This window comes from Cladophialophora psammophila, assembly GCF_000585535.1.
Source record: "Cladophialophora psammophila CBS 110553 chromosome Unknown aczJe-supercont1.9, whole genome shotgun sequence".
Classification (NCBI taxonomy): Eukaryota; Fungi; Ascomycota; class Eurotiomycetes; order Chaetothyriales; family Herpotrichiellaceae; genus Cladophialophora; species Cladophialophora psammophila.
Window position 1 is genome coordinate 1,312,095 of NW_006912930.1, and position 26,436 is coordinate 1,338,530.

The 26,436-nt window shown below is 51.6% G+C and overlaps 10 protein-coding genes across 10 annotated transcripts; 4 read left to right on the top strand and 6 right to left on the bottom strand.

Annotated features, from left to right (window-relative positions):
• Positions 1 to 5,582: 5,582 nt before the first annotated feature.
• Positions 5,583 to 6,134, bottom strand: A1O5_06657 (uncharacterized protein; the record flags this gene model as incomplete). Its single annotated transcript, XM_007747249.1, has 3 exons — positions 5,583 to 5,755; positions 5,828 to 5,963; positions 6,024 to 6,134. The coding sequence occupies 3 exons, from the start codon at positions 6,132 to 6,134 to the stop codon at positions 5,583 to 5,585; spliced, it is 420 nt and encodes a 139-aa protein (XP_007745439.1).
• An 869-nt stretch (positions 6,135 to 7,003) lies between these two features.
• A1O5_06658 (uncharacterized protein) lies at positions 7,004 to 8,344 on the bottom strand (the record flags this gene model as incomplete). Its single annotated transcript, XM_007747250.1, has 1 exon — positions 7,004 to 8,344. The coding sequence occupies one exon, from the start codon at positions 8,342 to 8,344 to the stop codon at positions 7,004 to 7,006; it is 1,341 nt and encodes a 446-aa protein (XP_007745440.1).
• A 1,321-nt stretch (positions 8,345 to 9,665) lies between these two features.
• A1O5_06659 (uncharacterized protein) lies at positions 9,666 to 11,702 on the top strand (the record flags this gene model as incomplete). The annotated part of the gene is made up of 1 exon (XM_007747251.1): positions 9,666 to 11,702. The coding sequence occupies one exon, from the start codon at positions 9,666 to 9,668 to the stop codon at positions 11,700 to 11,702; it is 2,037 nt and encodes a 678-aa protein (XP_007745441.1).
• Positions 11,703 to 12,715: 1,013 nt separating this feature from the next.
• A1O5_06660 (uncharacterized protein) lies at positions 12,716 to 13,681 on the bottom strand (the record flags this gene model as incomplete). Its single annotated transcript, XM_007747252.1, has 1 exon — positions 12,716 to 13,681. The coding sequence occupies one exon, from the start codon at positions 13,679 to 13,681 to the stop codon at positions 12,716 to 12,718; it is 966 nt and encodes a 321-aa protein (XP_007745442.1).
• Positions 13,682 to 13,952: 271 nt separating this feature from the next.
• Positions 13,953 to 16,366, top strand: A1O5_06661 (aarF domain-containing kinase; the record flags this gene model as incomplete). The annotated part of the gene is made up of 2 exons (XM_007747253.1): positions 13,953 to 14,960; positions 15,020 to 16,366. The coding sequence occupies 2 exons, from the start codon at positions 13,953 to 13,955 to the stop codon at positions 16,364 to 16,366; spliced, it is 2,355 nt and encodes a 784-aa protein (XP_007745443.1).
• Positions 16,367 to 16,380: 14 nt separating this feature from the next.
• Positions 16,381 to 17,012, bottom strand: A1O5_06662 (uncharacterized protein; the record flags this gene model as incomplete). The annotated part of the gene is made up of 2 exons (XM_007747254.1): positions 16,381 to 16,791; positions 16,848 to 17,012. Coding segments are annotated over 2 exons (576 nt in total), but the record flags the coding sequence as incomplete, so codon positions are not given.
• A 780-nt stretch (positions 17,013 to 17,792) lies between these two features.
• Positions 17,793 to 19,476, top strand: A1O5_06663 (uncharacterized protein; the record flags this gene model as incomplete). The annotated part of the gene is made up of 3 exons (XM_007747255.1): positions 17,793 to 18,613; positions 18,790 to 19,375; positions 19,423 to 19,476. 3 exons carry the CDS (start codon positions 17,793 to 17,795, stop codon positions 19,474 to 19,476), a joined length of 1,461 nt encoding a protein of 486 aa, XP_007745445.1.
• A 236-nt stretch (positions 19,477 to 19,712) lies between these two features.
• A1O5_06664 (glycoprotein endopeptidase KAE1) lies at positions 19,713 to 20,765 on the bottom strand (the record flags this gene model as incomplete). The annotated part of the gene is made up of 1 exon (XM_007747256.1): positions 19,713 to 20,765. The coding sequence occupies one exon, from the start codon at positions 20,763 to 20,765 to the stop codon at positions 19,713 to 19,715; it is 1,053 nt and encodes a 350-aa protein (XP_007745446.1).
• Positions 20,766 to 21,665: 900 nt separating this feature from the next.
• On the top strand, positions 21,666 to 23,235 carry A1O5_06665 (uncharacterized protein; the record flags this gene model as incomplete). The annotated part of the gene is made up of 3 exons (XM_007747257.1): positions 21,666 to 21,816; positions 21,870 to 22,453; positions 22,513 to 23,235. 3 exons carry the CDS (start codon positions 21,666 to 21,668, stop codon positions 23,233 to 23,235), a joined length of 1,458 nt encoding a protein of 485 aa, XP_007745447.1.
• Positions 23,236 to 23,673: 438 nt separating this feature from the next.
• A1O5_06666 (uncharacterized protein) lies at positions 23,674 to 25,541 on the bottom strand (the record flags this gene model as incomplete). The annotated part of the gene is made up of 2 exons (XM_007747258.1): positions 23,674 to 25,275; positions 25,392 to 25,541. The coding sequence occupies 2 exons, from the start codon at positions 25,539 to 25,541 to the stop codon at positions 23,674 to 23,676; spliced, it is 1,752 nt and encodes a 583-aa protein (XP_007745448.1).
• Positions 25,542 to 26,436: the final 895 nt, after the last annotated feature.

A 26,436-nucleotide genomic window follows, 5' to 3' on the forward strand; every position in this document is an offset into this window, starting at 1 on the left:
GGAACCGATTAGGAATAGGAACCCGCCGAACAGGAGGAGGGCGACAACTACCTTTCGATTCGCCGACAGCAACGGCCCTAGACGAGTCGAAAATACATCAACTACGTCCACGACTTTAAGATTGGCATAGCGTATGGTTTCCTAACGAAACGCGCTATGGGTATGGTCCTCAAGGCTGTGTCTATTATATAGGGCGTGCGTATGAGAGAATTTGCTCTAACGGCGTTCACAAACCAGACAAGGTCCCCGCTACCCAGAGAGAAACTGTCGATTTGAAATCCTCGGTGGTCGCTGGAAATACTGTCCACGCCAGAACGAACCGTATACCCATGGAAAGAAATGCTTTTTCGACAATTGCGCACATGCTGTCTGCTTTCGCCGCTTGGCATGTTAAGACTCGCCCCCTGTGCTCGGAAAGGCAGACCACAATCATTTTCAGAAATCTGGTTGATTCATTCTAAGCTAATGCAACAGTACGGACAGAATTCAGTGAGCGTGTAGGACGGCCCAACGGGAAAGCTACTGGAGGAGCTCAACGGGCCTGAAACCGCATTACACAGTGGTCACATCGATCTGGTCAAGCCCCTGGTTGAAGAAGCTGCAAACGTGAAAGCACAAATTGAGCATGGAGAGTCTGGCGTAGAATCCAATACATCGGCCATTGAGGATTGTCGGAGATGTACGTCTGGCCGGCAAACTGTTGCTGCGTTTCGGTCGTGGCGCTGCTCCAGCGCTTAAGGCTTTGTCACTAGCATGCTGAGTGGACTGTCCCGGTTAGACGGGCCACGTTGCAATCAACACTGGGCAGCTGTTGAAGGGGTCCAGGGCATCCGAGACGACATGGCAGGCAAAATGCACCACATCACAATTTTCAATGCGCTCCAGCACCGATCGAGTGTCAGGGCGGACCAAAACTCTGTGGGCAAAGATGGTGCCGGCTACGTTTCCGATGGCAGACATCTCCTGCATCACACCAGGAAGTACTCTTTCTCCGGGCGTAGGGTGAATCGACGCCAATACCAAATGAGGTTTCGCCATGTGATCTCGTCGATGTATCAGCCGCCGTCCACGGGCACGGACGTGGGCGTAGGCGAGCCCTTCGCTCCTAAAAGGAGTCTAACAACGTTGGATCGTTTCCTATGTGACAAATATCGATTATTAGGTCACCAGCCTGGCTGCCAGATCAACAGCGCACATGACAACCGCACAGGCTACGTGATAATGCTGTAGACTGGCTATTCTGGGTGGCAGTGGCCCCAAGGCAGGAAATCCTCGTCTACAGTTCCATAAGTTGGATTGGAATGAAAGCAACATTATGAAGGTCGTGAAAGGGAACGATCTCGCACCATACAGAGCCCCTCTAGTCCACAATTTTACCGTCGATGTCGACTTCGAAGGATCGCTTCTCCGTATGTCCCTTGGGCCGACCCAATCTGTGATCGTTCCCTTCATGGTCGTTCTCTCCTTTGTCGGTCCAGTCGCCGTCGCTAGATGGATCAGGTGCGTGAGGCTTTGTAGCTATCGCCGTATGAGTAGGTGAAGGTAATGGATTGCTTGTATGCTCCCAGCTAGTTTCCACGGGACTGCTGGCAGGAGGATTTGTGGCGGTTGGCGTCACAGTCTCTACTTGGTGTGCCCACCATGTCGGCACACTTGGAGGGGTGACAGTGACGGTCACTGTTGGGATCGCAGAAGACTGAGGTTGGCACCCAGATCTGTTTTGATGTGGTGGTGATGATCCAGGCGCGGGACCGGCTCCTATTTCTAGAATTAGGAACGCTCATGCTAGAGGGTCAAGGTAATCCAAATACTCGCGCTGCCTTGGTGAAAAACCAATGTCTTGACATGCAAACAGCAGCTTCCCGTGACCTTGGAGGAAGATGGATCCATCCTGGCTGTAGCAAAAGACTGCTTGGCCACCCTCGCCGTAACAAATCCCTTCTCCTTGAACGTGAAGCCACTGGTCCTTGCCGTGCAGGAACCTGTACTGTCCGGGGCTGGGGCGTTTGTCGAGCTTGACCACCGCATAACCATTTCCGAAGTCCAGATGCACAAATTGTTCTCCACCCCAAGTTGTCCTTCTCATATCCAGAATTTTGCAGCGTCTGTCTCTGACTCGGTACGAGACCCGTCTTCACCAGTGAATGAAACAAATCTGGGCTTGGTCTTGTGGTATTCTTGATCAACCACAAACGACTGCAGATAGAACCAGGTGGTGTTAGCACCGCGAGTCTCGAGCGCAGAACTTCTGTCTATGAGGAGAGAGGCAGCAGTAGCTCTTAAAGTGAGGAACGACAAGACGCTCAGCAAGGTGACCATAAGGCCTTTGTCCAGACTGAAGCGAACCATGTTATTCCTAAATTTCCCGTGTGGTCAAGTCCTGAGGGAATGCAAGGTATGCTCAAAGTCGACAGCAATAAGAGACCTGAAGAAAAGAACTGTAAAAGGAGTGTGAGATCGACACCGAATGAATAAACAAAAAGAGTGTGGCTTTGTCGACCAAAGAATAACAACCTTAACAACGAGTGCGACGAAACGAGTGTGATGGAGGAATGAAGTTGCTCAGCAAAAGAAAAATGTCGAGCAAGTCGAGCTAAGTGGTTTTATGGTGGTTAAGGACTGGATACTGGCCATAAGAGCAGTTACTTTTGCAATCTCTGTCGGGATGGCTAGTAAAATTGCATATGACACCTAAGGCTGCGTGACTTGATCTGATACATATGTAAGGCCTGGCTCTATTTGAGAAAGGAGGTGGGGGAATTGTAACGGCTCGTCCATTGAGGCAAAATCAAACGTGATCTCATTCCTTAAGCGGACAAGATCGTATGCTAGGTGTATGATCGGCCTCGATTCAGCCCCTGATTGGGTGCACGCCCTTGAAAGTCCTGGGTCGTTGTGTTGATGCTCGCATGCCAGGATTCCCAATTAATCACGGCGTGTTAGGGATTAAGCTACGGGAAAGGCAGATAAGCGGAAGGCCAATCTGAACTTAACTTTCCCCATGGTATGGGAAACTGAGTGCGCACATCGAAATCGCGTTTCCCACTGTCGTTCCAAGTCAACGCGTTGCTTAGTACAAGAACCAGCGTCCGGGAGCGGTACCCAGATTCACAGTACTGCCATTTAGTCCGTTCCGTCATTTGCTGCAATGTCACGAACGTATGGTCTGTAACGTAGAGGTTCTCAGTGGCGACGCACAATGCACTTCATTCTCAGAGCATTGTTATCATGTCTTCAGTTTGGTCACTATGAGCAGCAAAGATGTAGAGGTTCGTTATAGCACCAGCTCCCAAGAGGACCACGAGTTAACAGGGCTAGCTCACGTGGCTAAGAGATCTTTGGCGTAAGGCTGTTGCCCTGCTTGGGTGGGGTTTGAGCTGGATATAAGAGAATCTGTTTTCATGGTTTCGGTTCTAGATGGCGCGTAAAGCCCATAGCAGAAACTCCAGTCTCGTGGATTTGATATTTCGCCTAATACTGGCTCCATGACTAACCAATTGCCATTACTTCCCATTGACCTGCCTGCTCCCAACTCGACTCGACGTGAAGGTGTTAGTCGCTAACGACCGAACGGTAACTATCGATGGCAAGGGCGACATCAACACTTGGAATTATGACCATTCTGACTGACTAATCAACATCGCTGGGGGGAGGGGTAACGCCAAAAATCTGGGAGATCCAACTACCCCCCTACATACCGCGACCGCCCCAGCCTGGCGGAGAAATTGAGTCACTTTGCCGCGTCGTGCACCTTCAGAGATATAGACTTCTTTTTGAGTTGTATTCAGCTCAACGACTAATGCCCTGGAATGCCATCGCCAAGTCTAGCTATGGGGAGAAGCAGGAGACTATCCTTGAGCTTAAATACCCGTTGATAGTGCGGAGTGTCATCACTAAGTCTAAAAGTGGGGACATGTACCGAATCAAGACCGAATACAACTACTTAGGGACTATTCTTTAGTTTAAAGACTAACTAACCTTGGACGTCATCGCCAAGTTCGACTCTGGAGTTATGAACACTACGGAATATTGCCGACAATACGACTCACAATTTGTTGTTTATCTTTTGGTATTCGGGGTAATTTATAAGTTACACACCTAGTGGTCCTTCCGACTCCTTATCCTCCTGCTCTCACTCTGTACCAGGTTCGCAGCCAGATCCAAACTCATGGTTAAATCATCTGTTAGGGATGCTAACAAGTGAGTCAAGTAGGCAATCACGGATCTAGCTTGCCGGTTGGCAGATCATCCTCGCTAAAAGCACGTCATGGACAAACGCACCAAGGCTGACGAAGGACCCCAACCTCAACAGTACTATCTTCTGGCGGCCAACTCAGTCCCAATCGGCAGCTACAGACATCCGTGGCCGACGCCGCGGTCGAAAGCTCCATTGCGGGCTCATGGTCCTACATCCATCCGAGGAGATGTTGGGACATTATCTGAAGATTCGCGCCATCGAGGGCTGAACTCTGATGCTGGTCCCCTAGAATAAGTTGTTGGAGTACGTCCATCGTCCGGGCGGCAACATGCCCTGTTCCCAGCTCAGGCACTACCGGGTCATGAGTCATCCGGTCTTTCACAACTACCAGCACGGCGTCTCAGCTGTCCACGAGAAGTGGTGGATAAATAGTGTAACAAGGCGAGGTGGCTGTGCTGTGATGGGCTGTGCTGGGCTGGTAGAGCGGTGGCAGGCAGAGATCTGTCAGGTCACATGTCAAACCTAAATGGGCTGGCAGAGAAGGGGGTGCGGAACAGTTTACAGTGCTGGCAGTGTGCCATTCATTACAGATTGAACAGTTTGAGCAGAGTATCATGAATTCCATGGCTTTTTGGCGCTGTCTACCTAATTCCTGAGTGTTTTATCAGTCCTGTCCTGTTCCTCGATGCCCCTGCTGTGCTAGGTGTTCGTAGCCCTAGCCGCTGCCCCTCTGGGTGGTGTTGGTGGTGGTGTTGTCTTGTCAGTATCAACCAGAAACGCGTTCTCGATTCCCGATCTGCTGGACAGGCCTCTGTGCGTTGTTGCACGTGCACGCCGAACCCTGAAGTGCTCTGTTACAATAGGATGACAGATCACAATCTGAATGGACTGTTGGTAAGAGCACGATGCAAGATGGAAGGCTACTGGCGATTGGTGAGAGATTCCTGGCTGGGAGGACCCCATAACATCTGCAACTTAGGGGAGAGGCGCTTTGGGGAGCGCAACTTTTCAAGGCATATCGATTGGCGCAATTCAGCTTGATCACAACACTCCTCCAAATTCAATTTCACCAGTAATGTAGGTATGCAATGAATGAGCCTCAGCAAGCTCTCTCGCCTTAGAGAGATCGAGGAGTGAACTCGATGTAGCCTGATCGCAGAAAGATCCCTGATTCCAAGGGTCCCATTTTTACTTCCTCATGTTGAAGTTGATCTTGGACCTGACACCCTTCAAAAAGCACTAACAAGTTGGCCAAAATGGAGGTTTAGATGGAGAATGGGAAAAGAAGGGTGAGAAACCATCGCTCATTGTGGACCAAAGTGTAACTCATCCATGACATGTTGCCGAACTAAGAAACCCGTGAGATGGACATCGAATGTCCGAATTAAATGTGGCTTCCTGGATTTCCGCATCGGATCACTGCGACAAGACGGGAGTTAGCGCCATCGACGAGCCTGAGGATATTGATCATGGCGCTGAAGGGAATGTCGAAAGTATATCCCTTATGCCAGTCACTCTTCGCGTTGACGTTGATGTCGGGATCCTGAGACTCATATCCTGCAGAACGGTGGGTCGATATCGGGGGCAGCTAGACGCCGTAACAATCGAAACCCTTGCCCATTTTGTCACGGCACATTTCTGACATAGATGACAGCATCTTGCGCGCACCATCGTAGGTGACAGCGTACTCGTACAAGCACATGCTAGCATAAGTTTTGAAGAACAGCCGGGTGTCGTTACGCAGCGCGTCGTCAGGAACGCGTGCCTGCCACCATCAGGAGTTGGAGTGTTGCAGAGAAGGGACAGTGAAGTCATGACCAATGACCCAGATGTTTTGTTCCTCGTTGGTTGGCCCAATCCGGTTTGCCCAGCCAGAGAAAGTCCCAATCATGGCCGTTTGAATACTCTCGGCAATGATTCTCTGGAGAACATTCATTTGAGCTCTTCAGCACCCTAGAGCGCTTGGTGTCTGCCTATCGAAGTGCCAGTTCTGATGCCCAAAAGCCAGTTGTCTTGATCTACAGCAAATGGTGGAGACTCCAGAGTTGTTGCACCCCGATGGTGCTGCTTGCTCAACATCATCTTCCACTTTGACGTCAGGAAGATATTCAACCTCAAAGCTCACGAACGGCCATAGTGTTCAGGTTTTTTCTATCAGTCCGCTGTGGGAGATTGATGGTGAAGACTCTCTGAAATTCCAGAGTGGGGTTATTGACATCGTCGATGTGACTGCGTCCACATGCGTAACTGGTAAATACTGAAGGTGACTGGGATTGCTGCAGGAGCACGATCAATAGGCCCGCACATAAAAGTGCGCCAGAGAGAGCCAATCGTCTGCCAGTACTCAAGATAGGTACACGGAATGACGGCTTGTCGGGCACCTGTAAAAACGAATGCTTCCAGGCGGGAAACTGGGTTCCTGACGCAGTTTCTCGGCCATCGTGTTGACAGGGTCGCGAGATCGCGACTGTGGCAAACTACCTAAGACGCTAGGCGTTTCACCAACTGCGGCACCTACCTCAACCTCGTTGTTCTCGCCGATCTGTGATAGGATGGCGACGGAATAGGAGGTTTCAGGAATGGCCTTCAGATCACAGGCCAAAGTGTATATAAACAGACAGAGTCTCTCTGAATAGCCAGAGGGACAGAACACAATCAAGCAGATAGATCCACTCCTGTTCTGTGTACAACAATGTACTTGTACTTGTAGACGGATAGCCACCCTGACCCTGGAGCCTCATTGCTACGAAAATCGAATGACAAAGGAAACAACCCCTCAGCTCTGTCTTCGTAAAAGCAAGCGCATCATGAGGCCAAAAGCAATTGTGTGTTGGGAGGAGTCCAAGTCCGAGAATTGTCCACGAGAAGAGTTTGGTACAGAGAAGCGAGTCCCTTTTGAAGTGCGGCAATTCGGTGAGCCTGGAGGTATACAAGGTCTCTGCCGATTTTCAACACTGCCTTGTCAAGGCCTCTCGGTGTCAAGGCCACCGGCCGTGGCGCCACGGTGGTCATAGATTCCCGTGGTGCCCAGGGTGTAGCTGTGGGTGTGGGTGGTGAGATGGGCTCGTCAATCTGGGCCGAGAGTGGCGCCTCAATCTGGTGTCGGGGCCTTTCCAGATTGTCCAGCAGACTCTGAGATGTGACCTCTTGCCCATATCTCACCATCTTTCGAATGATGTCCTTCCATTGTGGCTTGAGAATGCCGCCGGCGTCGTATGGGTCAGCAACAATCATCCATTTCGAAAAATTATTCATACTCCGGGCCGCAGTTTCGACGCTGCACTCGAACCATTCCTTGTGTCGTTTGTGGCAAAGCGAGTTGTGCTTGCACTTCAGCTCTCTCCGCCAATACGACAGAAGCTCGTAATGGACTAATGTCTCGACCCGCGGCACGTTTGGCACGTTTCTGACGCAGTGCTCCAGAACCGGCTTATAGCCGCAAGCATTGCCCCACCTTTTCAGGCGGCTCTCTGTCGATTTTGAATACCCAATCTTGACCATCCCGGGACTGGATTCTCTCGAGAATGCATAGATGTCCCCGATCTCCCGATCTCTGACTTCCGAGAGAGGTTTGAAAAGGACGGAAACCAGCGTCTGGGTTGTCTTCTTTATAGGCTCGAACTCCCCTGTAGATGCTCCCTCGTCCGACCCGAGCGAAGATCCTGTCGGCTCGGGTACTGAGACATTTGTTCTTAACGAGTATCTCGTATTAGCTCTTGAGGGAACGGCGAGGATGACAGGAGACCCCACATGGCATTGACGTGTTGATGCCGGGGTGATGGTTGGCGCAGCATGCTGTGTGTCCTCGCTCGCTCGGACAGGCGTCGAAAAAGGGTACCCTAGCTCTTTTTCCCATTTTTGGCGGAGTTCTCTTGCGAGTGGAGTGCCGGTCAGCAGTTTGCGATGGACCCCTTCGCAACAGCAATTTTCGACAAAATTCTGAAGCAAGGCAGAACGGTCCTCAGAGGATGCTTCGCTCAGGATCCTCCGCTTGATGCTCAACGTAGCGTTCCGTAGGCCCTTATCAACCCTGTTCTTACAACAACGGCCGTACTTGATCAGAGGGTAGATGCATCTGAAGCCATCAGAGGATGGGTCGATATAACGGAAGGAAGCAAAATCTTCGGCTAGAGCAAGACTGCCCATTCGTGATGAGCAACAAAAGCCACTGGAACAGCGCGACGACGAGATGATTACCTATGTACTGAGGTTCCGGGAGCAAGCGAGATAATACGAGAAATCGGGCGATGCTCCACGGGCTGACGCTGTCCTGGCCGTCTTATGTAGGTTTTTTAGACAGGCCAATACGTAAGGGGCGCTCTTGAGACCTGAGGGATTCCCGTGGCTGTGCTATGCTTGCGTGGCTTCTTTGGGGGCTGTTCAGTTCGAATGTGATCCACGGTTGCCCAATTCCCCAGCGAAAGCGAGCAAAGCGGGATAGCTGGTCTTGGTAAGGCTGATTTGACATATTCCTCAGGCGCCGTTAACTCAGCTGGGCTGGCTTTTGAGTCGCGATAAGACTCTGCATGTGTTGGACTGCATACGCCATCTGCTAGGTGCTGTTGACTTTCGAAGCTGCCTTGATTGCTACTATATCTATACGGACGTATCCGCAGTTATCCCGCAGGCTCAACTTCACCAGTTTACACTCTCTAAGCTGCAAGAAATGGCCAGTCTTACAACATGGCACTCCTTTCTGAGTGCAAGACGTCCTGGTCAGCGCATATCGATGATGGGTGGGGCTCACGGAAGTCACATGGTGCTTTGACATCTACGTTTTTATGGCAACAGGTTGTGTACGCGTAGTCGGATGGGGCTCTGTCTGTCCTTTTTTCCTTCTCCTGAGACCAGTCCTCCTTGTCACTAGGTAGAATTGTTAGTTGTAGAAGTCCTGTTAAACCCTCCTACCACGGGCACCAAGTGCGAGAGATTGTAAGGAGCCCCAGTTTCGAGCCTTAGGTTCCCAAAACCGTACCCCCCGTAGATGATCATCTAAAACTTTCACACTCTGGAAGAGAAACACATATAAAGTCAGTATTAGGATCCAATCGCAGTAGGAGTCGATACACGGGACTGACCACGGCTGATGCGAGAGGACGAGGACACTGAACAGCGACCTGGACAAGGCTGAGCAGATCACGCCGAGGCTGAGCTGAAGATGAGCCAGGCTTGGCCAGGTCACCCCGAATGTCAAGTAAAGCGGCAAGACCGCGCTCCTAAACGGGTGCCAAGACATGATTGTTGATTCGCCGCCGAGCCCCAGGGCTGGCTGATCCGCTCATGTGTCATGCATATTTCACCTCAGCCCTAATTCTTGAAATATCCAGATTACCTTTTGTCTACGTTGCTTTTGGGAAGTAGTAGTCGGAGGATGAAGAATCCTGCTGGACTAAACAGAGACAAAGATGTGTGGGCATGAATGAGACCTGTGCATATCCGATAGCGGACGGAGCGCATTGCGTCTATCATGTCGACATTTAGTTCAGTCGTTCGAAAGCCAGGGCAGAAAATAGTCCCCAAGGGCCCAAGGAGGAATGTCCAAAGAAATGCTCTTCGACATGCTGCTCCTCCGTCGTTTACGCTAGAGAGTCAAACTGTGAGTCCTGCTGTTGAACCTGTTGACGAGCCAGTTCAGAGTCAGGAACCAGAGTCGCAGTCAGAAACAGTGCAAATCGTTCAGGTGTCCAACGAAATACCTTCTATTGCTCCTTCAATAGAGACAGCAGGAGAAGCCCTCGATACGCCACACCAAAACGAAGAAGCAGCGACCGAGAGAGCTCCTTCAACCTCCGTGGAAATTATCTTCCCGAGTCACACAGGCCGTGCGATTGAAATCATTCATCCGGCCGGCGCAGGCGAGAGTCACCCCGAACAAGGTGCCATCCCCGCGATTTCGGTTTCGACTCCCTCCTCTATTCTCCAGAAACGAAATGCTACCTACGACCCAACCCCAGAGGAATCAGAAGACTCGACACAAGAAAGGGAAAATCCAGCAGATGCTTCAAGGAAGCGGCAGAAGACTTCTCATACGGTCGAAGACCTTACCGAGTCAGAATCACATACTCCTCCACAACCTGATTCCATACCCTCAATACTAAGGACCAGCCCACGGGCTAGGCGGAGCGAATCGCGTACGTCGGACGCGTTATTGCAAGATGCGACAACCCAAGCAGCGGCAGTATCAGAACTTGCAAACTCCATCGAGAACAGAGCAAGATCACTCCAACCGAGCTCAGCGCGTCGATCAGCGTCACAGGCGACGGAAACAGGAGAGACTGCAGCCGAAGATACTGCGCAACCAAAAGCGAAACGTAAAAAGAGAAAGTCAAAATCGAGAAGAATACAAGAGCTAGCTCAACAAGGCGTTGAAGATGCTGTTAACGCCAGCACAGATGAACCAAATCGTCGTCGTTCTCGCCTTCCTACTCCTGAGAATGCCGAAGCGTTAGAAATCGACCCGCAGGAGGTGTCGATGGCCGAGCTTGTCAAGGATAACAAGATTGGCAGGAAATCAGAAACAGAGAAGCGAATGCAAGAGAATTGGCCGGACATCCAAAAGCGACGCAAAGAGGAGATTGAGAAGCGACGAGAAGCTGCCCATGGGAAGAATAGGACTAACGAGGAAGAACACAATGGAGCGGAGGAAGTGGCCGTACCCACGCAGATCATTGTCGACGGACAAATTGTGGTGGCAAACGAGTCTCGCACGGTCACATTCGGTGCAGGCCTCGAAGAGGCTGTGAATCAAGACGCGAGCGAAGCGCGTGAGGATGACCGGATCTACAAATATGTCACTTCGGGCTCACTGGGAAAAAATGCGGGTCGAGGACGTCCGATCCGTTGGGACGAAGACCAGACGAACCTCTTCTACAAGGGCCTGCGGATGTTTGGCACAGATTTCAGCATGATCGCGAATCTTTTTCCAGAAAGCATTGATCGGGGCGTGATTAAAAAGAAATATTTGGTTGAGCTACGAGCGGATCCAGAGAGGGTAGAAAAATGTGTTGCAGCTAAAGAAACTGTGAGTTTAGAAGACTACGCGGCAATGACGAATCAGGAGTTTGAGGATCCAGAAACAGTCATGAAGGAGTTGGAGGAAGAAGAGCGAAGACTGAGGGAGGAGGATGCGAAGAGAAGAGCAGACCAGGGATTTGTTGATCATCTTGTGGGGGCGGATGTGCCCTTGCCATCTACGGAAAGAGACGAACCATATTATATCGACGAAAACGGAACTGCAATTCAAGAAGAGCCGGCCCTCACGGACACACATTCTGCTACGCCAGAAGCAGGAGGACGGAGAACTCAAGCACCAAGTATGGGTCGAAGAGAACGTATCTCGGCTTTGGCGCAGAAGGTTACCCACGCGGCGGTGAACCCCAAGACGAAACAGCGACGTCAAACGAACGGCACTGCTGGAGCTGGCCATGGCGGAAGACAAGCAAAGAAGGGGAGGAGGGCGGTCGAAGGCGTCGAGGAGAGAATTGGGTCGATTGACGAGGGTTGATCCGTGATTGCTAGCATGGCAGCTTCCATCATCTCTGTCATTCTGGTTGTGGACTTTGATTGCGACTTGCATCATGCTATTGATACCCTTATGCAAGACCTTTGCGTTGCGTAAAGGAACTGGGGCACCAGATGCCCTTTGTTCCAGCAAATACAATGCCCTCTTTTATTACTCAGTTTGACGCTCTTTGTTGTAAGAAGTCGCCGACCCGTCTTGGTGTCAAGGGCTTGAGATTGTCCGCTCCTGCGAGCACCTGGTTCTGCCAACATTGTCATATCTCGCATCCATCTTGCACAAAAAGAGATTCCATTTCACATCTCCAATCGCCGAACGGGATTTCTCTCCTCTCGTCCAAACTAGCCTTCTTCCCTTTAGCGATGAGATTTTGTGTCATTGTCCAACAAATTGCCATCTTGACTCCCAACTCTCGTCCAACAGAGATTTTGATTTTCTCAGTACCAGGCCCATCTCCATACACAGTAATCCACACACTCGGCAGGCGTGATATTCGTGGTCCGTCTGACGAGTTCGCAGTAACATCTAGACGGAGGCTCGGTATTGCTGGTGGTGTCATAGGCGGGTGTCGGCTGGGAAACGGTGATGTCTGTGTTTGGCTGTTGATGGCCTCTTACCGCGAGGGTGGGCGCGGTGAACAAGGAGACAAGGAACATGGCTGCTATGAGGAGGGTAGTGGTTGCGGCACCACCGTTCAGCTCCATTTTCCGCCTAACCCCGTTCCTTCAAAGTGTGCGGTGGTCGTAGGTGGCGTCATGGAACTGCTTTGACGAACTGTGAGTCGGGATTGGTCGATGTTGTGACAATGGTAATGCCCTTCGTCGTTGATACGAAACGGGATATCTGCTGCAGTCATGCTGTAGTAACCTGGCAAAGGGCATCCACTTCACTGGTAAACACAGGCGACGCGTCGCTGCCGCACCGCCCTCGGACACAAAGCCCGTCGTGCCAATAAAAGAACCTCGAGTCTGAAATGCAGTCCTTGCCCTGGCCGCCATTCACGAGTTGAAAATCCTACTGTAAAGTAACTCATGTCTCCCCATCCACAGATCCATGCTTGGGACTACCTGACCTGCCTCTTCCGGTCTCATCAACCAAACTTTCTCCAAACAACCACTCAGCAGCTCTTGCAGTTCTTTAGATGCGAGTACGTTCTGTGCCATATACGGCCCCATCACGGACGCTCGAACCCCTGCGCTGATGACCGCTTTGGAGTGGTTGAGGAGGAAGAGGTAGCCAGATTCTTCTGAGTTGAGACCGAGGGAGAGACAGATGGCGCCCCAGAGAGGAGCAAGGTGTCCATTTACAGCGGGGATTTGGTGAATGTTGTTGTCGGAAAGGGCGGCGGGGGACAGAGCTGAGAGCTTTAAGTCTCGAGCAAAGACTTCAAGCGCGGTGGCCGCTTCAAGTCCTTCGCCTTCCTCCCCATGCTGCGCTTTCACCGCCGGAGCAAAAGCTTTCTCCCAAACACTCAGCAGTGCACGACCTTGAGCGATGCTTGCTCTCCTCGCAACGTTGCACGGCGTGCTCGCGTCGAGGTCATTATCGAGATCCACGAGCGCCAGTGGATCACGGAATGCGGCAAGAACGTAAGGGACGCTGGTATATGCCATTGACTGGATGGAGAGTTTGAGAAACTTGTGGAAAAGGGAGAGATTTGTCTGTCCCGGCGTTGGGGAGAGATGTTTATGATGAGCGAGGAAGGATTCTAGGCCGCTCGAGTAGGCGAATGATCCAAGAGGAAGGGCTGAATCGGAGAGGAGCATGAGATTGTGCATCGAGTGGCCTATTGGAAGAGTGACGGGCAGAGAAAACGGTACCCTTCCTCCATTCTCACGAAGAACATCTGCGGTTGATGTTGAGCCCGGTGTTTCTGTGCCTCGAAGGAGTGCTTTGGTGGTTTGCAGTTGGACCTCGAGCTCGAGGACTCGGGCGCGGAGAGCGTCCGCATTGTCCACTTTCATGGGTTCATCAATCTGCAAATATGTGATTCTCACCTTAGCTCCTCGACACCGGTACAATCACCGACAATGCATTTGCGATGCCTGGAGGTCGTTGAAGGGCGAAGTGTGAAGTGTGGGGAACTGCTCGCTGGATTCGACGATCCACATGCAAAAAGTTCCGACATGACTCCAACCAACTGCGCTTCAAATAACGAACAAGCTGCTTCTACTGCTTCTGCATGTCTTGACAGCCGTAAGAAAAGGGTCTTTGGCCCTCCCTTCGCTTACAATCATGCCTGGCAGACATATACTTGATGCTCTTGCTTTACTGAGTGTCTCGCGAAATGTTGCGGCGAAACATTTGGATATTCGACTTGCTCAAGCTCGAGTCTATGGTCAATCTTCCTCCGTCGTCAAGGCCATACGGACTCAGGGCCTACCCATCTTAGCTACATCTGTCTCACGCTTCGCTTCCTCTTCCCAGCCACTTTCAAAATCACCGAAAGAAGGTATCGAACAGGACCACTTCTACGTCAGATCAGCCGAGGGATCCCAATCTCAAGCCTCTCCGCCTAAAGGTCTGACCATTGAACAAGTCGAAGCGAGGAGGACGCCTCTGCCAGATGGGACAATACCGTCAAATAACAGCCCAATTGGAGGAGAGGAAGGAGACGGCATCACTTTCAATCAGGTTCCCACGGGAGAGACACCCCAGCATCCATTACAGACTGAAGCTGCTCAAGATCTCAAGCTGAACTCATCTACAAAGCCAAATCTCCCAGACACTGGATCATTCGAGGCTCTGTCTCCAGATGCGGCCAGAAAAGCGCAGAGACAATTCGAGGACCAGATCCCTGCGAAATCGGCCGAACCCCCGCCACGAGAAGCCACTGCTCAGGAATTTGGAGTGGAACAAGAGCAGGATATCTTCTACCAGCCACCAGACAGCGTCAAGCCTGTGCTGTCCGCATTACCACGTGTCCGTGTTCCTAAAACCGAAAACGACGTTCAAGAGGGGGATTCGCATATTGAACCTGGTCTTAATGCGGATGTCTTCTACTCTGGCTCCAAACGTCAGGCAGAAGCGGAGGATGACCCTTCGGAAGAACAGCTAGCTCGACTATTTCGCAATCCAAGGAATGCAAGGACTTACGGGCAGAAGGCGAGATACGCCCCTGGCGGAGTGACGGCGAGACGCTTCCATACCATGAGCGCCATGCGACAGAAAACATCTGGTACAGATGCAGAAGGCATCAAGCAACTCGGGGCTGAGCTAGCCAAGGACGTCCAAAAGATCAATGTAATTGAACCCTGTCTATGATTGATTGATCCTGACTGATCAACTGACAGATAACCTAGACGCAACAACCTCAGACTGCACAGCCGTACCAGATGCGTGAATCGAAAGTGCCGTCATCAAGAGTGGGCCGGATCTTCGAATTTGGAGGACTCGCAGCGTCTATGGCTTTTGGAGCTGTCAGTGAGAGTATCAGTCGATCAGGAGGATCCGATGGCTCGTTAATGCTGAGTGCCGCAAACATGGAACGTCTTGTTGCCAAATTGTCCAAAATGCGAGGCGCCGCCCTCAAGTTAGGTCAAATGATGAGCTTCCAAGATTCCAAACTGCTTCCCAAGTCCATTCATGATGTGCTTCAACGCGTCCAGGATAGTGCGGACTACATGCCTGCTTCGCAGAGAGATGCAGTCATTGCTGCGGATTTGGGCCCCGATTGGCGTGAGAAGTTGTTCCAGCAATTTGACGAGAAGCCCATGGCTGCCGCCTCTATTGGCCAGGTTCACGGCGCCGTGTTAAAGGACGGAAGGAGAGTCGCTGTCAAGGTGCAATATCCCGGCGTGGCAGAGTCCATCTCTTCCGATCTCAACAACCTGTCTTTGCTGCTTACCGCCTCTCGCCTGTTGCCCAAAGGCTTGTACCTGGAGAAGACCATTGCCAATGCTCGTACCGAGTTGGCGTGGGAATGCGACTACATCCGCGAGGCTGATTGTGCAAAAAGATTTCGGAAACTCCTCGCAGACGAGCAGAGTGTCTTCAAAGTCCCGGAGATCATTGACGAAGCGTCAGGCAAACGGGTCCTGACCATGGAGAGGATGGAAGGCGTTCCAGTCACCAAAGTTCAAAATTTCACACAGGAGCAAAAGGACTGGATTGGGTCACAGATTCTACGACTCTGTCTGCGTGAGATCACCGAGTTCAAATACATGCAGACAGATCCCAACTGGACCAACTTCCTCTACAATTCGAAAACGAACAAGCTGGAGTTACTCGATTTTGGTGCATCGAGAGAATTTCCCGACAAATTCATTCAACTCTACATCAAGACCCTCATCGCGGCCTCGAGAAAGGATAGAGACGCTTGCAGAGATTTTTCCATTCAGCTGGGCTATCTCACCGGTTACGAATCGAAGGCTATGCTCAACGCCCATATCGAATCAGTCATGACACTGGCCGAACCTTTCATGGATTTCAGCCCGGACATCTATGACTTCAAGGACCAAACCATCACTGACCGCGTTCGAACCCTCATCCCCGTCATGCTGAGGGAAAGATTGGCACCTCCACCAGAAGAGACCTACAGTCTGCACCGGAAGTTGAGCGGAGCCTTTCTGCTATGTGCTCGACTGGGCAGTCGGGTCCGATGCAAGGAATTGTTCGAGCAAGCGCTCAACAAAGCGGGCATGCAATAAAAACCGCCCAGGGTTCAAAAAACCGAGTCATCGTCGTCCTCGTCGCTGTGTTCCAGAATCGTCTCTTGCAAAAGGCCTGGCCTACTCGGTGTCGTATTGCATGGGCTCAAGGGGCTCAGCGAACCCGCAGTCGCAGCGACTGATAAAGGCATCTTTCTGGCTTCCCGAACCGCTTCTTGCAGGAGTGGTTGCGAAGCGATCAATCTGGCCTGGGCAGCTAGTCTTTGTTGTTCCTCCAGTTGTTTCTTTTTCTTTGCCTCTCTTGCCTTTCTGTACGATACGGCGTCGTGCCCTTTGGCTGGAATTGGTTGCGGAGCGTTGTGATCAAGGCGAAATACAACAACGAAGGCGCGTATGGTGAAATGCAAGGCAAGCGCGAGTAGTAGTCCCAGCAGGACTGCGCTACCGAGAAAATACCAGAGCGGCTGTGTAAAAATTATCAGTTCAGTAGGGGTATCAAAGCCAGGCAGAGCAGACGGACCTCGAAAGAGGCGAAGATGCGCCATGGAATCAGCGAGGCATTGGCAATGATGAGCCCTATGTATATAAAAGGCGCGGATAGAGACGCTAGAATGTACCATATTCCTCTCAATAGGAGCAAGACAGGATACAGTGCGTAGGACAGGGTGGTGCCGATGGAGGAGAGGACGGCGCTGATGACTGAAAGCCATAGCTGCAAACTCGAGTCGCTAGTGGTGTTCATTTCTGGACCAGTCGATGGATCATGATGAAGACTCGGCACCTGGCAAATCCACGTTGAGAGGTGGTAGGGGCCGTGACCAGAGGCAGGTGCGGTGCAACAATTGAGCGAGTGGCAGCAGCTGGTGAAAGTTTTTGTTTACCATGATGTCGAACTGCGGCTCAGATACCTCGTATGTACTTGTTGGGAAGATAGCGAGTGCCACCAAGGTGCCATCCGTGCTAGCTAACTGATGACGCCTTGCTCCCCGCAACTGTTCCTGAAATTAGTTGGGGCTTTAACTAACAGACGCCCCAAGGTCCTTCTAGCGGGCACCCACCGGCACCCACCCTTCATTCCGAGCCGAAACCAGCTCCCGCTAGCGCAGCCCAAACGCAGCCTTCACTTCACTTGCCCCTCTCGCCCTCGCCCTCTTTCTGCCTTCGTTCAAAGTTCTCTCAACCTCGAAACCCAACGTCACCAGAGCGTGGAGGCATTCCCACAAACCCATCAGTTTGCTGACCCTCCTGGCCCCGGCCGGCTCTGGCTCTGGTCTATCTCTCCATTTTGGAATTTCACACATAACACCGAATGCTTATACACCTGGAGCCAACAAAATTCCGCTCCGACTTCCTATCTCCCTGACTTGGCCCTCCTTGACCAACCTCCTTCCTCCCCATTCCCGCAAGGTGTCGCACGACACTTGAATTTGCCACAGTCAAAAAAAAACTGACCACGCCATTCACCATGGGCCAGCAACAATCGGCCGAGGAAAAGAAGAGCTCGGGTTCCAGATCTGGTACGCCGCAAGCTGAAAGAGATCGCAAGATCAACCGGAGGGTTTCTATCCAAGCCCTCTCGCAGGGCCGAGGCACTCCTGTCGACGCTTCTGCTACAAAAGACACCGCTGTTGCCCAAACCACTTCCCAACATCTCGAAAAACCAGCCTTGCAGCAGTACCTGCAAGCCTCGTCCTCCGACACTCATGCCAGAACCGCCAAGGTTGAGAGGTCCACCTCGAAAGCATCTCGAGAGAAGAGGAATGAGTTAGAATACAGACAGAAATATCAGGCTCCGAGCCAGCCACCTCTCGCTGTTCCGCAGGCTTCGGGACCCATGGATGTACCCATGTCGAGGAGCAAACAAGAGACCATCGAAGAACGCTTTGACGAGAAGCAGGAGGACTTCCCAGAGGGTCATGCATACGAAGACCGACATTATGCACCCGTCGCTCAACTTCGCCCTCCTCGTCTCCCTCTTCCCATCGCTGATGTGCCGATACCGGAATCGCCAACATTGATGCCTGTTGACAAGGGGAATGCTGACGTCCCAATCTTCGAGACCGACGATCCTCTCTCGACTGGGGAACCGCCGTTGAGAAGGCGGAGTTCCATGTTGAGCACGACCACCCAGTCAGAGGACGAGCTTGGCGAAGAATTGCAGCCTTATGCAGTTCATCCGACGACTCAAACTGTTCCGACTGTTATTGAGTGGAATCAGGGTGGGCACAAGGTCTACGTAACGGGGACCTTTGCCAATTGGGAAAAGAAATACAGACTACATCCGAGGTAGGTGTCTCATCGTGGTTGTTTCATTTCGATGTCTTATATTCTGGCCCTAACCGATGTGGGATTCCCAAGTCGGTCATCCAACTCCATTATCGAGAAATCACTATTTGCCCAGATTTAGTTTAGTTTTCACTTTTTTCGATGCTGTATTCTTGAAGTTAACAATTTCATTTTAGGAAGAATGCACCCGGCATGTTCACCACCATCAATCTCCCCTCTGGAACCCACCATCTTAAGTTCGTGGTCGACGGAGAGATGGTCACCAGTGCTGAGCTGCCCACCGCAGTCGACTTCAACAATTTCTTAGTCAACTACATTGAGATTGCTACAGAAGACATCACCAAGCCGCGAAGAGAAAGCGCCCAACAGGGCACCAAGTCTGCTGCCCTTGTGCCGGAGGAACAACGTGAACAAGCTGAATCAGGGGAGGAGACACCTGAAGATTCGGACGTGGAAGAACCACATCTTGAGGAAATCCCAACCGGTGACTGGCGTCAAGTTGTACCACCATACCTGATCGATGTCGACTTGCCTGAGGAAGACTCGAAATACAAGGCCGCAGGGCAGATCATCCAGGAACTAGGCAATCCGCCAGCGCTACCGCTCTTTTTGAGCAGGTCCATTCTGAACGGTATCTTGCCGGTCAAGGACGATAACAGCGTCTTGACTCTGCCAAACCATACCGTCTTGAACCATCTCATGACTAGTAGCGTGAAGAATGGCGTACTGGCAACGAGTGTGACGACGCGCTACAAGAAAAAGGTACGTATTGGGAGGCATAGCGGTTGCAGGACGCTAACAATGTGTAGTATGTGACCACGATCTCCTTTAAGCCGGTTCCAAAGGCACAAACGGCTGAATGAAGGATCGGGCTAGGCCTCTTCCCTTTATGACTTGGTGGATATGTGTTCGCGTTCATACAATTGCTGGGCGTTCATGACCTCATGACTATGGCGTGGGAGTTTTCTTTCTACGAGACAGCCTCTCAGGGAGTTCATGCGATAAGAGGAGATATCCCGCTGCCTTTCTCCCCTCAGAAGACTTGTCAGATTCATAATCATATAGAATCGTTTAGGTTCATTCAAATCACAGAAATGATTCAGTCGTCCCTCCATGCGACATACACATCATCAGTTCGAAACCGTTGTGTACAGGTGCTGTCCGCCAGCTCGGTCTTAAAACCGGTCTGATACGCGAGTAATCCCGCATGTGCAATCATAATCCCATTGTCAATACAAAATCTTTCGTCAGTCGCATACACGTCTCCACCTCTACTCCTCGCCATCGTGCCCATCATTTCTTGAAGCCGCTCATTGCATCCGACCCCCCCAACGATGAGGACCTGGTTTGAGCCAACATGTGCCATGGCACGCTCGGTAATTTCAACGAGCATGGCGAAGACCGTCTCCTGGAGCGAGAAACAGAGATCTTCTGCCGTGACTGGTTTCCCAGTGCTGGGATCTTTTAGTATGCCGCTCTTCATCTGGGCGGCTAATTCGTCGACACGAGCCAGGATACCGGAGAATGAACAGTCCATGCCCTTGACGGCGTATGGCAAGTCGACCAGGACTTTGCCGGATTTGGCGAGTTGCTCGATGTTGTACCCGGGCGCCGGGTCGTTGGGGATGTTCAACGTGCGCGCGAAGCGGTCCAGACAGTTTCCCACGGCGATGTCAAGGGTTTCGCCGAAAATGCGGTACCGGTTCGACGTGTAGGCTATCACCTGGGTGTTTCCACCGGACACGTACAAGACGACGGGGTTCGTGGCGCCTGTGATCGACCGGCCCATTTCGATGTGCCCGATACAGTGGTTCACTCCTACCAGGGGTTTGTTCCACAGGAGGGATATCGTGCGCGCGGCCAATGCGACGGATTGCAAGGGTGCACCCATCCCGGGCCCTTTTGTGTAGCATATGCAGTCGACGTCTGACGGGGTGAGGTTTGCTTCGCGAAGGGCGCTGGAGACGAGCGACGCGACGTGGCTTCGATGGTGTAAAGCCGTGTCCTTTGGCAGAAAGCCTGCACCGGGAGGGGCGTGATATGTGTGTCGGATGTTAGACAGGATTTGAACCGGGTTGCTTTTGTCTTTGGAGTGCAGGATTATGCCCACGCCGAGTTTGTTGGCGGAGCCTTCGAGGCCGAGTGCGATCATGGTACTGAAATGAGAGCTGGGTGGTGTTGGATTTCGGTTCAACGAGGAAGATCAATGGGGCCTTGTCGCTTTCCTATTAAACGAGGATTTGCTCTCGAATGGTGGTTGCAGCAAGGTACCACTTAAATTGCCGCCACAACTCGTGAACGGGGGTGCACGTTGTTCCTGGTCGGCTTGCGGCTCCTTCGACTGCCTTTCACGCCTGCGCAGATAGGTGTCTGCCCTTCATTGACTTGAACCAGGCCGTATTCTTGTAGCTGTGTCGAAGATGTCGAGCGGCATCCAAGTCTTTCCTCGCAGACAAGATTCAACGGGAAACCGGGGGGTCAAGATTGGAAAAAGACAACTGCACACTTTCTCCCTAACCGTAATAATCAAGTATGCGATCTTATTAGGCGCAAAGGGGTCCGCCTCTCAAGATTTTGGGTGTTGGTAGAGCCGTTAATGGTAGTGTCAGCGTGGACAAGTAGATGAAAAATAAGTAGAATTTGGTGGACAGGCTTTAACGAGAATTGTACTATGCAGTAATAATACTTGTACACGTTCAGCAAAAAGGAGCCAGTGAGCTCAGGCTTTGATGATCTGGTGGTTTTGGGAGGGGGAATATTCTCGAGGCTTTGATTTCATAACTTGGAGGCAAGAATGGGACTCGATTTGTGAAGACCATTCTTACTCCGTATTCGCCACAAGAGGCCCGTGAGGCTGCCAGGTGCGGCAGCCAATCGGAGACCCACACATTTATCCGTTCTTGGCTGCCAACGCGAATGGGTCTCTGTCATTCCTCATCCCACTATGCTTCTGCTGCTTCTCTGGTTTCTCTCTTCCCACATAACGGCTACCCATTCCTCTGCCCTGATACACCCTTTTCTTGTTCCTCGCTCTTTCTACTCTCTCTCAGCCATGGAAGACGCCGTGGAACCAGTCGGACGCTTGGATTTCGATCAAGCGACCGCAAGATTCGTCGAATGGTTCACGGCCGCTGATGGGACTCGGTTGAGTCCCAAAGTCCAGCTCAAGGATCTGAGAAGCGAGGGTGCTGGAAGAGGAGCTAGTTCGCCGTGTCCAATCCTTCTTCGAAGGCACTCCGCTAATCCCTCCCTTCAGTTGCTGTCGAGGACGTCGAAGAAGATGAGGAGTTATTCGCTATTCCTCGATCCCTTGTGCTCACAGTCACAACGTCGAGTATTCCACCTGCCCTGTTCGAACCCCTCAGCGAAACCGGAGCGTGGCAACCGTTGATCGTCACTATCATCTATGAATACCTGCGAAAAGAAAAGTCGCCATGGCACGCCTACTTCCAAGTCCTTCCTACGAAATTCGACAGTCTAATGTTCTGGAATGCTGCCGAGCTTGACACTCTACAAGCCAGTGCCGTGGTTGATAAGATCAGTAGAAGCCAAGCTGAAGAGTCCTGGAAAGAGACAATGATACCAGTGATGCTCTCACATCCTGAACTATTTCCTGTCCCCGGTCAAAGTGACTTAGACAGGACAGCAGAACTGATCAAGCTTGCTCATATCGCGGGCAGCTCCATTATGGCCTACGCTTTCGATATAGACAAGGATGGTGACAAGGACGACGCAAGCAATGACTCGGATGACGAGTTTGAAGAGGACGACGAAGACGAGCCGCTCAAGGGCATGGTGCCTTTCGCTGACATGCTGAACGCAGATGCAGACAGGAATAACGTGCGTTATCTTCTTTTATCCGACATCATTATGGAAAGCTGACTTGTATTTTCATACAGGCACGTCTATTTCAAGAAAACGACTACCTCATCATGAGATCTACGAAGCCAATCAGGGCCGGCGAACAAATCTTTAACGACTATGGCCCTCTCCCTCGCTCGGATCTCCTGCGCATGTACGGCTACATCACTGATAACTATGCTCAATATGACGTCGTCGAGATTTCGCATGATCTTCTTCTCGAGGTAGCAGGCAAGAAGCATGCTAAAGATGCAGCTTGGCTGAACCGCGTGCAACAACTTGAGGAGATTGGGGTTATCGACGATGGTTATGCCATACCGAGACCTGCAGCAGAAGTCGGAAAGCTTGAACAAGCCATCCCCGGTCAGATACACATGCTCCTGCGTGCTCTGTGTACTGAGGCCATCAAGACCCCCAAAGACGCCGTCACCATCAAAGAAGCTGCGCTGCTACAGTCTGTTCTCACAAAACGGCTGTCGGAATATGGCACCTCTCTAGAGGCAGACTGGTCTGTTCTAAAGTTACTGGCTCGCTCTGAATCTGGGAATTCACTCATTCCCTCCGGCTGCAACGAGCATCGATATGCCATGGCACTGCAAGTGAGGATTGGAGAAAAGGAGATCTTACACCAGTTGATCGGATTATGTCAGGCCCACATTGCGCATAAGAACCAAGAGATCACAGCGAAGTCTACAAAACGACAATCCAGCGATGATTCGGATAACAAACCTAAGAAAGCAGCACGAAGAGACAATACATGAGGCAGAATTTCTGGCTAGCAGTCGAATCATTCTGGCTCTGACCAAAAACCACGACAATCACAACGACTTGACACTGGAGTCACAAGTCTTGAGAAGTGATCTCGTCATCCTATTCATCCGAACAATCAACGTCGGCTCTCAACAGGGAAGCTTTGTGATGTGTTCATCGTTTCATTGACGAAGGCGCTGGCCTCGATACTATGTACAGTTCTATCACCCGCCGAACGGCTCTACCGCATTGACTCCGCGGCCAGAAAGCAAATGAGCTCTCCCAAACTTGATCCATCATCGTACAATGCCGCAAAAGAGGGCAACTCTGTTGTCATTGAGACCCTAACAAGAGCCCGGATTCATCCGAACTTTGAGGAGAGAGCGCTGTGAATTGTACTCTCTGAGACAGAAAAAGGGAAGCATGTTATCCAAAATAATCATGACAATTCAAGAAGGTGCAGGTGTTGGTTGTGCGTGCTGCCCTGCTGAAGAAGAGTGACTTGGGCCGGCGGCATCGAACTGTGATCTCCTCGCTGCTATCAGTTGCGCATCTGCCGGTCGGCTGCCACCGATGAGATACGCCCGCTGGGACATGCGAGCAAAGGTTAAGTCGGGCAAAGTGGGATCAGCGTCAGGGAAGTCTTCGTCGTCCGAGTCGAATTTAAACGGATCATCTTTCGACCAATCATCAGTTGAGGAATCTCGCCGCATCCGAGGGAGCCTTCGATCAATTATGATACGCCCACCACGACCTATTCTCCGTCTGAAGGAAGGCATATGTCCGACGGATTCTTCATCCGCTGGACTGGCATACCGAAACGGTGTCGATGGTCGAGATACATCTTTCATCACCACGTCAGTTCCATTTGGCAATTCCTGCGACTCTTCATCCGAGATACTAGCTGGCGGTGTTGGCAGGTATTCAGTCGCAGCCATCGCCTCACGGAAATGTTCACTGGGCGAAGGATAGTCATCTTCAAGATCAGGGGTAAGTGGTGCCATGGTCTTGTCGACAAACCCCTCGTTCCATCTGATGTGTTTCTCGACATTTATTTGGATCTCCCTTTGGATTTCACGTTCTCGAGCCGCGGTAACATCTTCCAGCGTAAGCAGTTCGCGACCTGGTCCAGGAGCCATGGGCATCCTGAGTTGCTGAGCGAGAGCGGCTTGGTTGGGTGTCATGCCTGGTGGCACCTTCTGCTTCTGAGAAAGAGGTGAGTTCGAGTCTACTCTTCTGGGAAAGGGTTGCTTTACCTTTTGGTTGATGAGAAGGTCGTCGTCGCCCTTCATGCCCAATTTTCTCTTTGTGTCGCGGAGAGATTGCCGCTGCTCGAAGACCAGTCTATCGATCTCGAGGGTTTCCTTGCGAAGCTGTTCTCTTCTCTTCACCATCAGAAGCATGCTTCTCGCAGTCTCTAGCTCCATACGGAGTTTCCGCAGCTTCTCGGCGCTCTGTGCATCACGATTCCTGGTCTTTCGGATCTGGCGCAACTCGCGTCGTCTAAAACATACATATGGATCGCTGTCGTCGGATTCCTGCCCAGTCTCGAATTTAAGGCGAGGAGCCAATGGGCGATTAGCAGTTGCGGTCCGCCGTGTTTTCCAATATTCATATATGAACCTGGAGAGGCTGCGGACAAAAGGAGGGGTGGTGTCATCGACCTGTTCCACGAGTTCTTCTAAAGGTAAGACGGGGGGACTATCGACGGCAGCAAAAGGTTGTTTTGCCTGGGCGGTCTCCTCCAAAAAATTCATGACGACTTCAAATTGATCCTCGCTGCACGGTTCCTGTCCAGCAGGCAATTTTCCGTTGATCAACTTCAAAGCGAGCTCATCGTCTTCGTCCATGCAATACGCGACTCCTGCACAGTCTTCGACTGTGGCGGAGGAGCGGATATAGGTGGCGGGCTGTTGAAACCCTTTTGGGTAGAGGACGTCATACTGGACATCACTGGCGATAGTAGGTGGAGTGGGAATGTAAGCATCTTTGATTTTTGCATCTGCTTTGGCAATCTCGGATGCCTTGATGGCCTGTTGAAGATGGTATTCCTGCGAATCTGTGAGTGTTGTGCCAAGATGTGGATGATGACTAAGCGGGCAAGAAAAGGACACAGCGACAAGAAGCACGGTTGAGGCAGAGGTGAAGAGGATGAGGAGACACGTACTGATTCTTCGGCTTTCTCAACCCCAGTTTCTATGGCAGCACGCTGGGTCTCGTAGTCGGAAGGAGGATCAACCTGATCCTCGCGAAAAATCTGGACATTTTGCTTGGAGTTGAGTTTCTTTGGGCGGGTGGCGCGGCCGCGGGTGGACATGAGGAATTTTCAAAGTGGTGACTGACTCCCTCATGGAGCAGAGCGAGGAGTGCAGCCGCACCGTGACTCCCGCACCACAACAGCGTGTAAGACTACCCTCAAAAAGAGTAACAAAACAGGCTCGAAAATTCCTCAAATTCGCATCACTTGTAGTTTGATGCACGCTGACTATGAATCCTTTTTCAAAATGATGAAAAGGATAAAATTAGGACGACGATGGCCGATGGGCTGTGATGGCAGGAGGGTGCTGGAGTTGTGGTGGGTGCAGGTGCAGGTGAACAGTGGGAAAAGGACGGTGAAAACCCAAGGGGCTGCGTGACGGGTGATGGGGGGGATCAACTGGCACTGGGCAGCCAGGACACACCAGTTAGGAAGAGAAAGGGGGGGCGAGTTGCGGGAAGTGCTTGAGTGGTACCTAGGCGGCCTGGAAGCTAGTAACTTTGGGCACTCATAGGGGCCTTCGGGGGGCCAGTCCCATTACCTCGTGCAGCACCACCAAATTGTTTAGGCACCTGCAGTGACAGCGTTGCAGCGCAGGCAGCATCACCCGGCGCCCAACTCCTACTCTCGGTGCTACTACAAAATCCCCGATGTGACGTCCATTCCACCGAGCCAGCAAGCAGCCACAAACAGCCTCCGCCACATGTGGCTGGAAACACTAACCTATATAAGTTAGTATACACGTGACACCAGGCTCTCCACCCGATTGGGTGAATCGGGCACCGTTTACGTTCCAACAAGACTTCCCTTGCCAGTGCGGCTGCCCTGCAGAAGGATCAACGGCTTGAAACTCGTCTTGTGCTCTTTTTCAGCTTTCAATTTCCCCTTCTCACGTTCACATCTCACACTTCTGAACTGCGCCTTCGACAGCGAGGCTATACTTCCGCTCACTCCC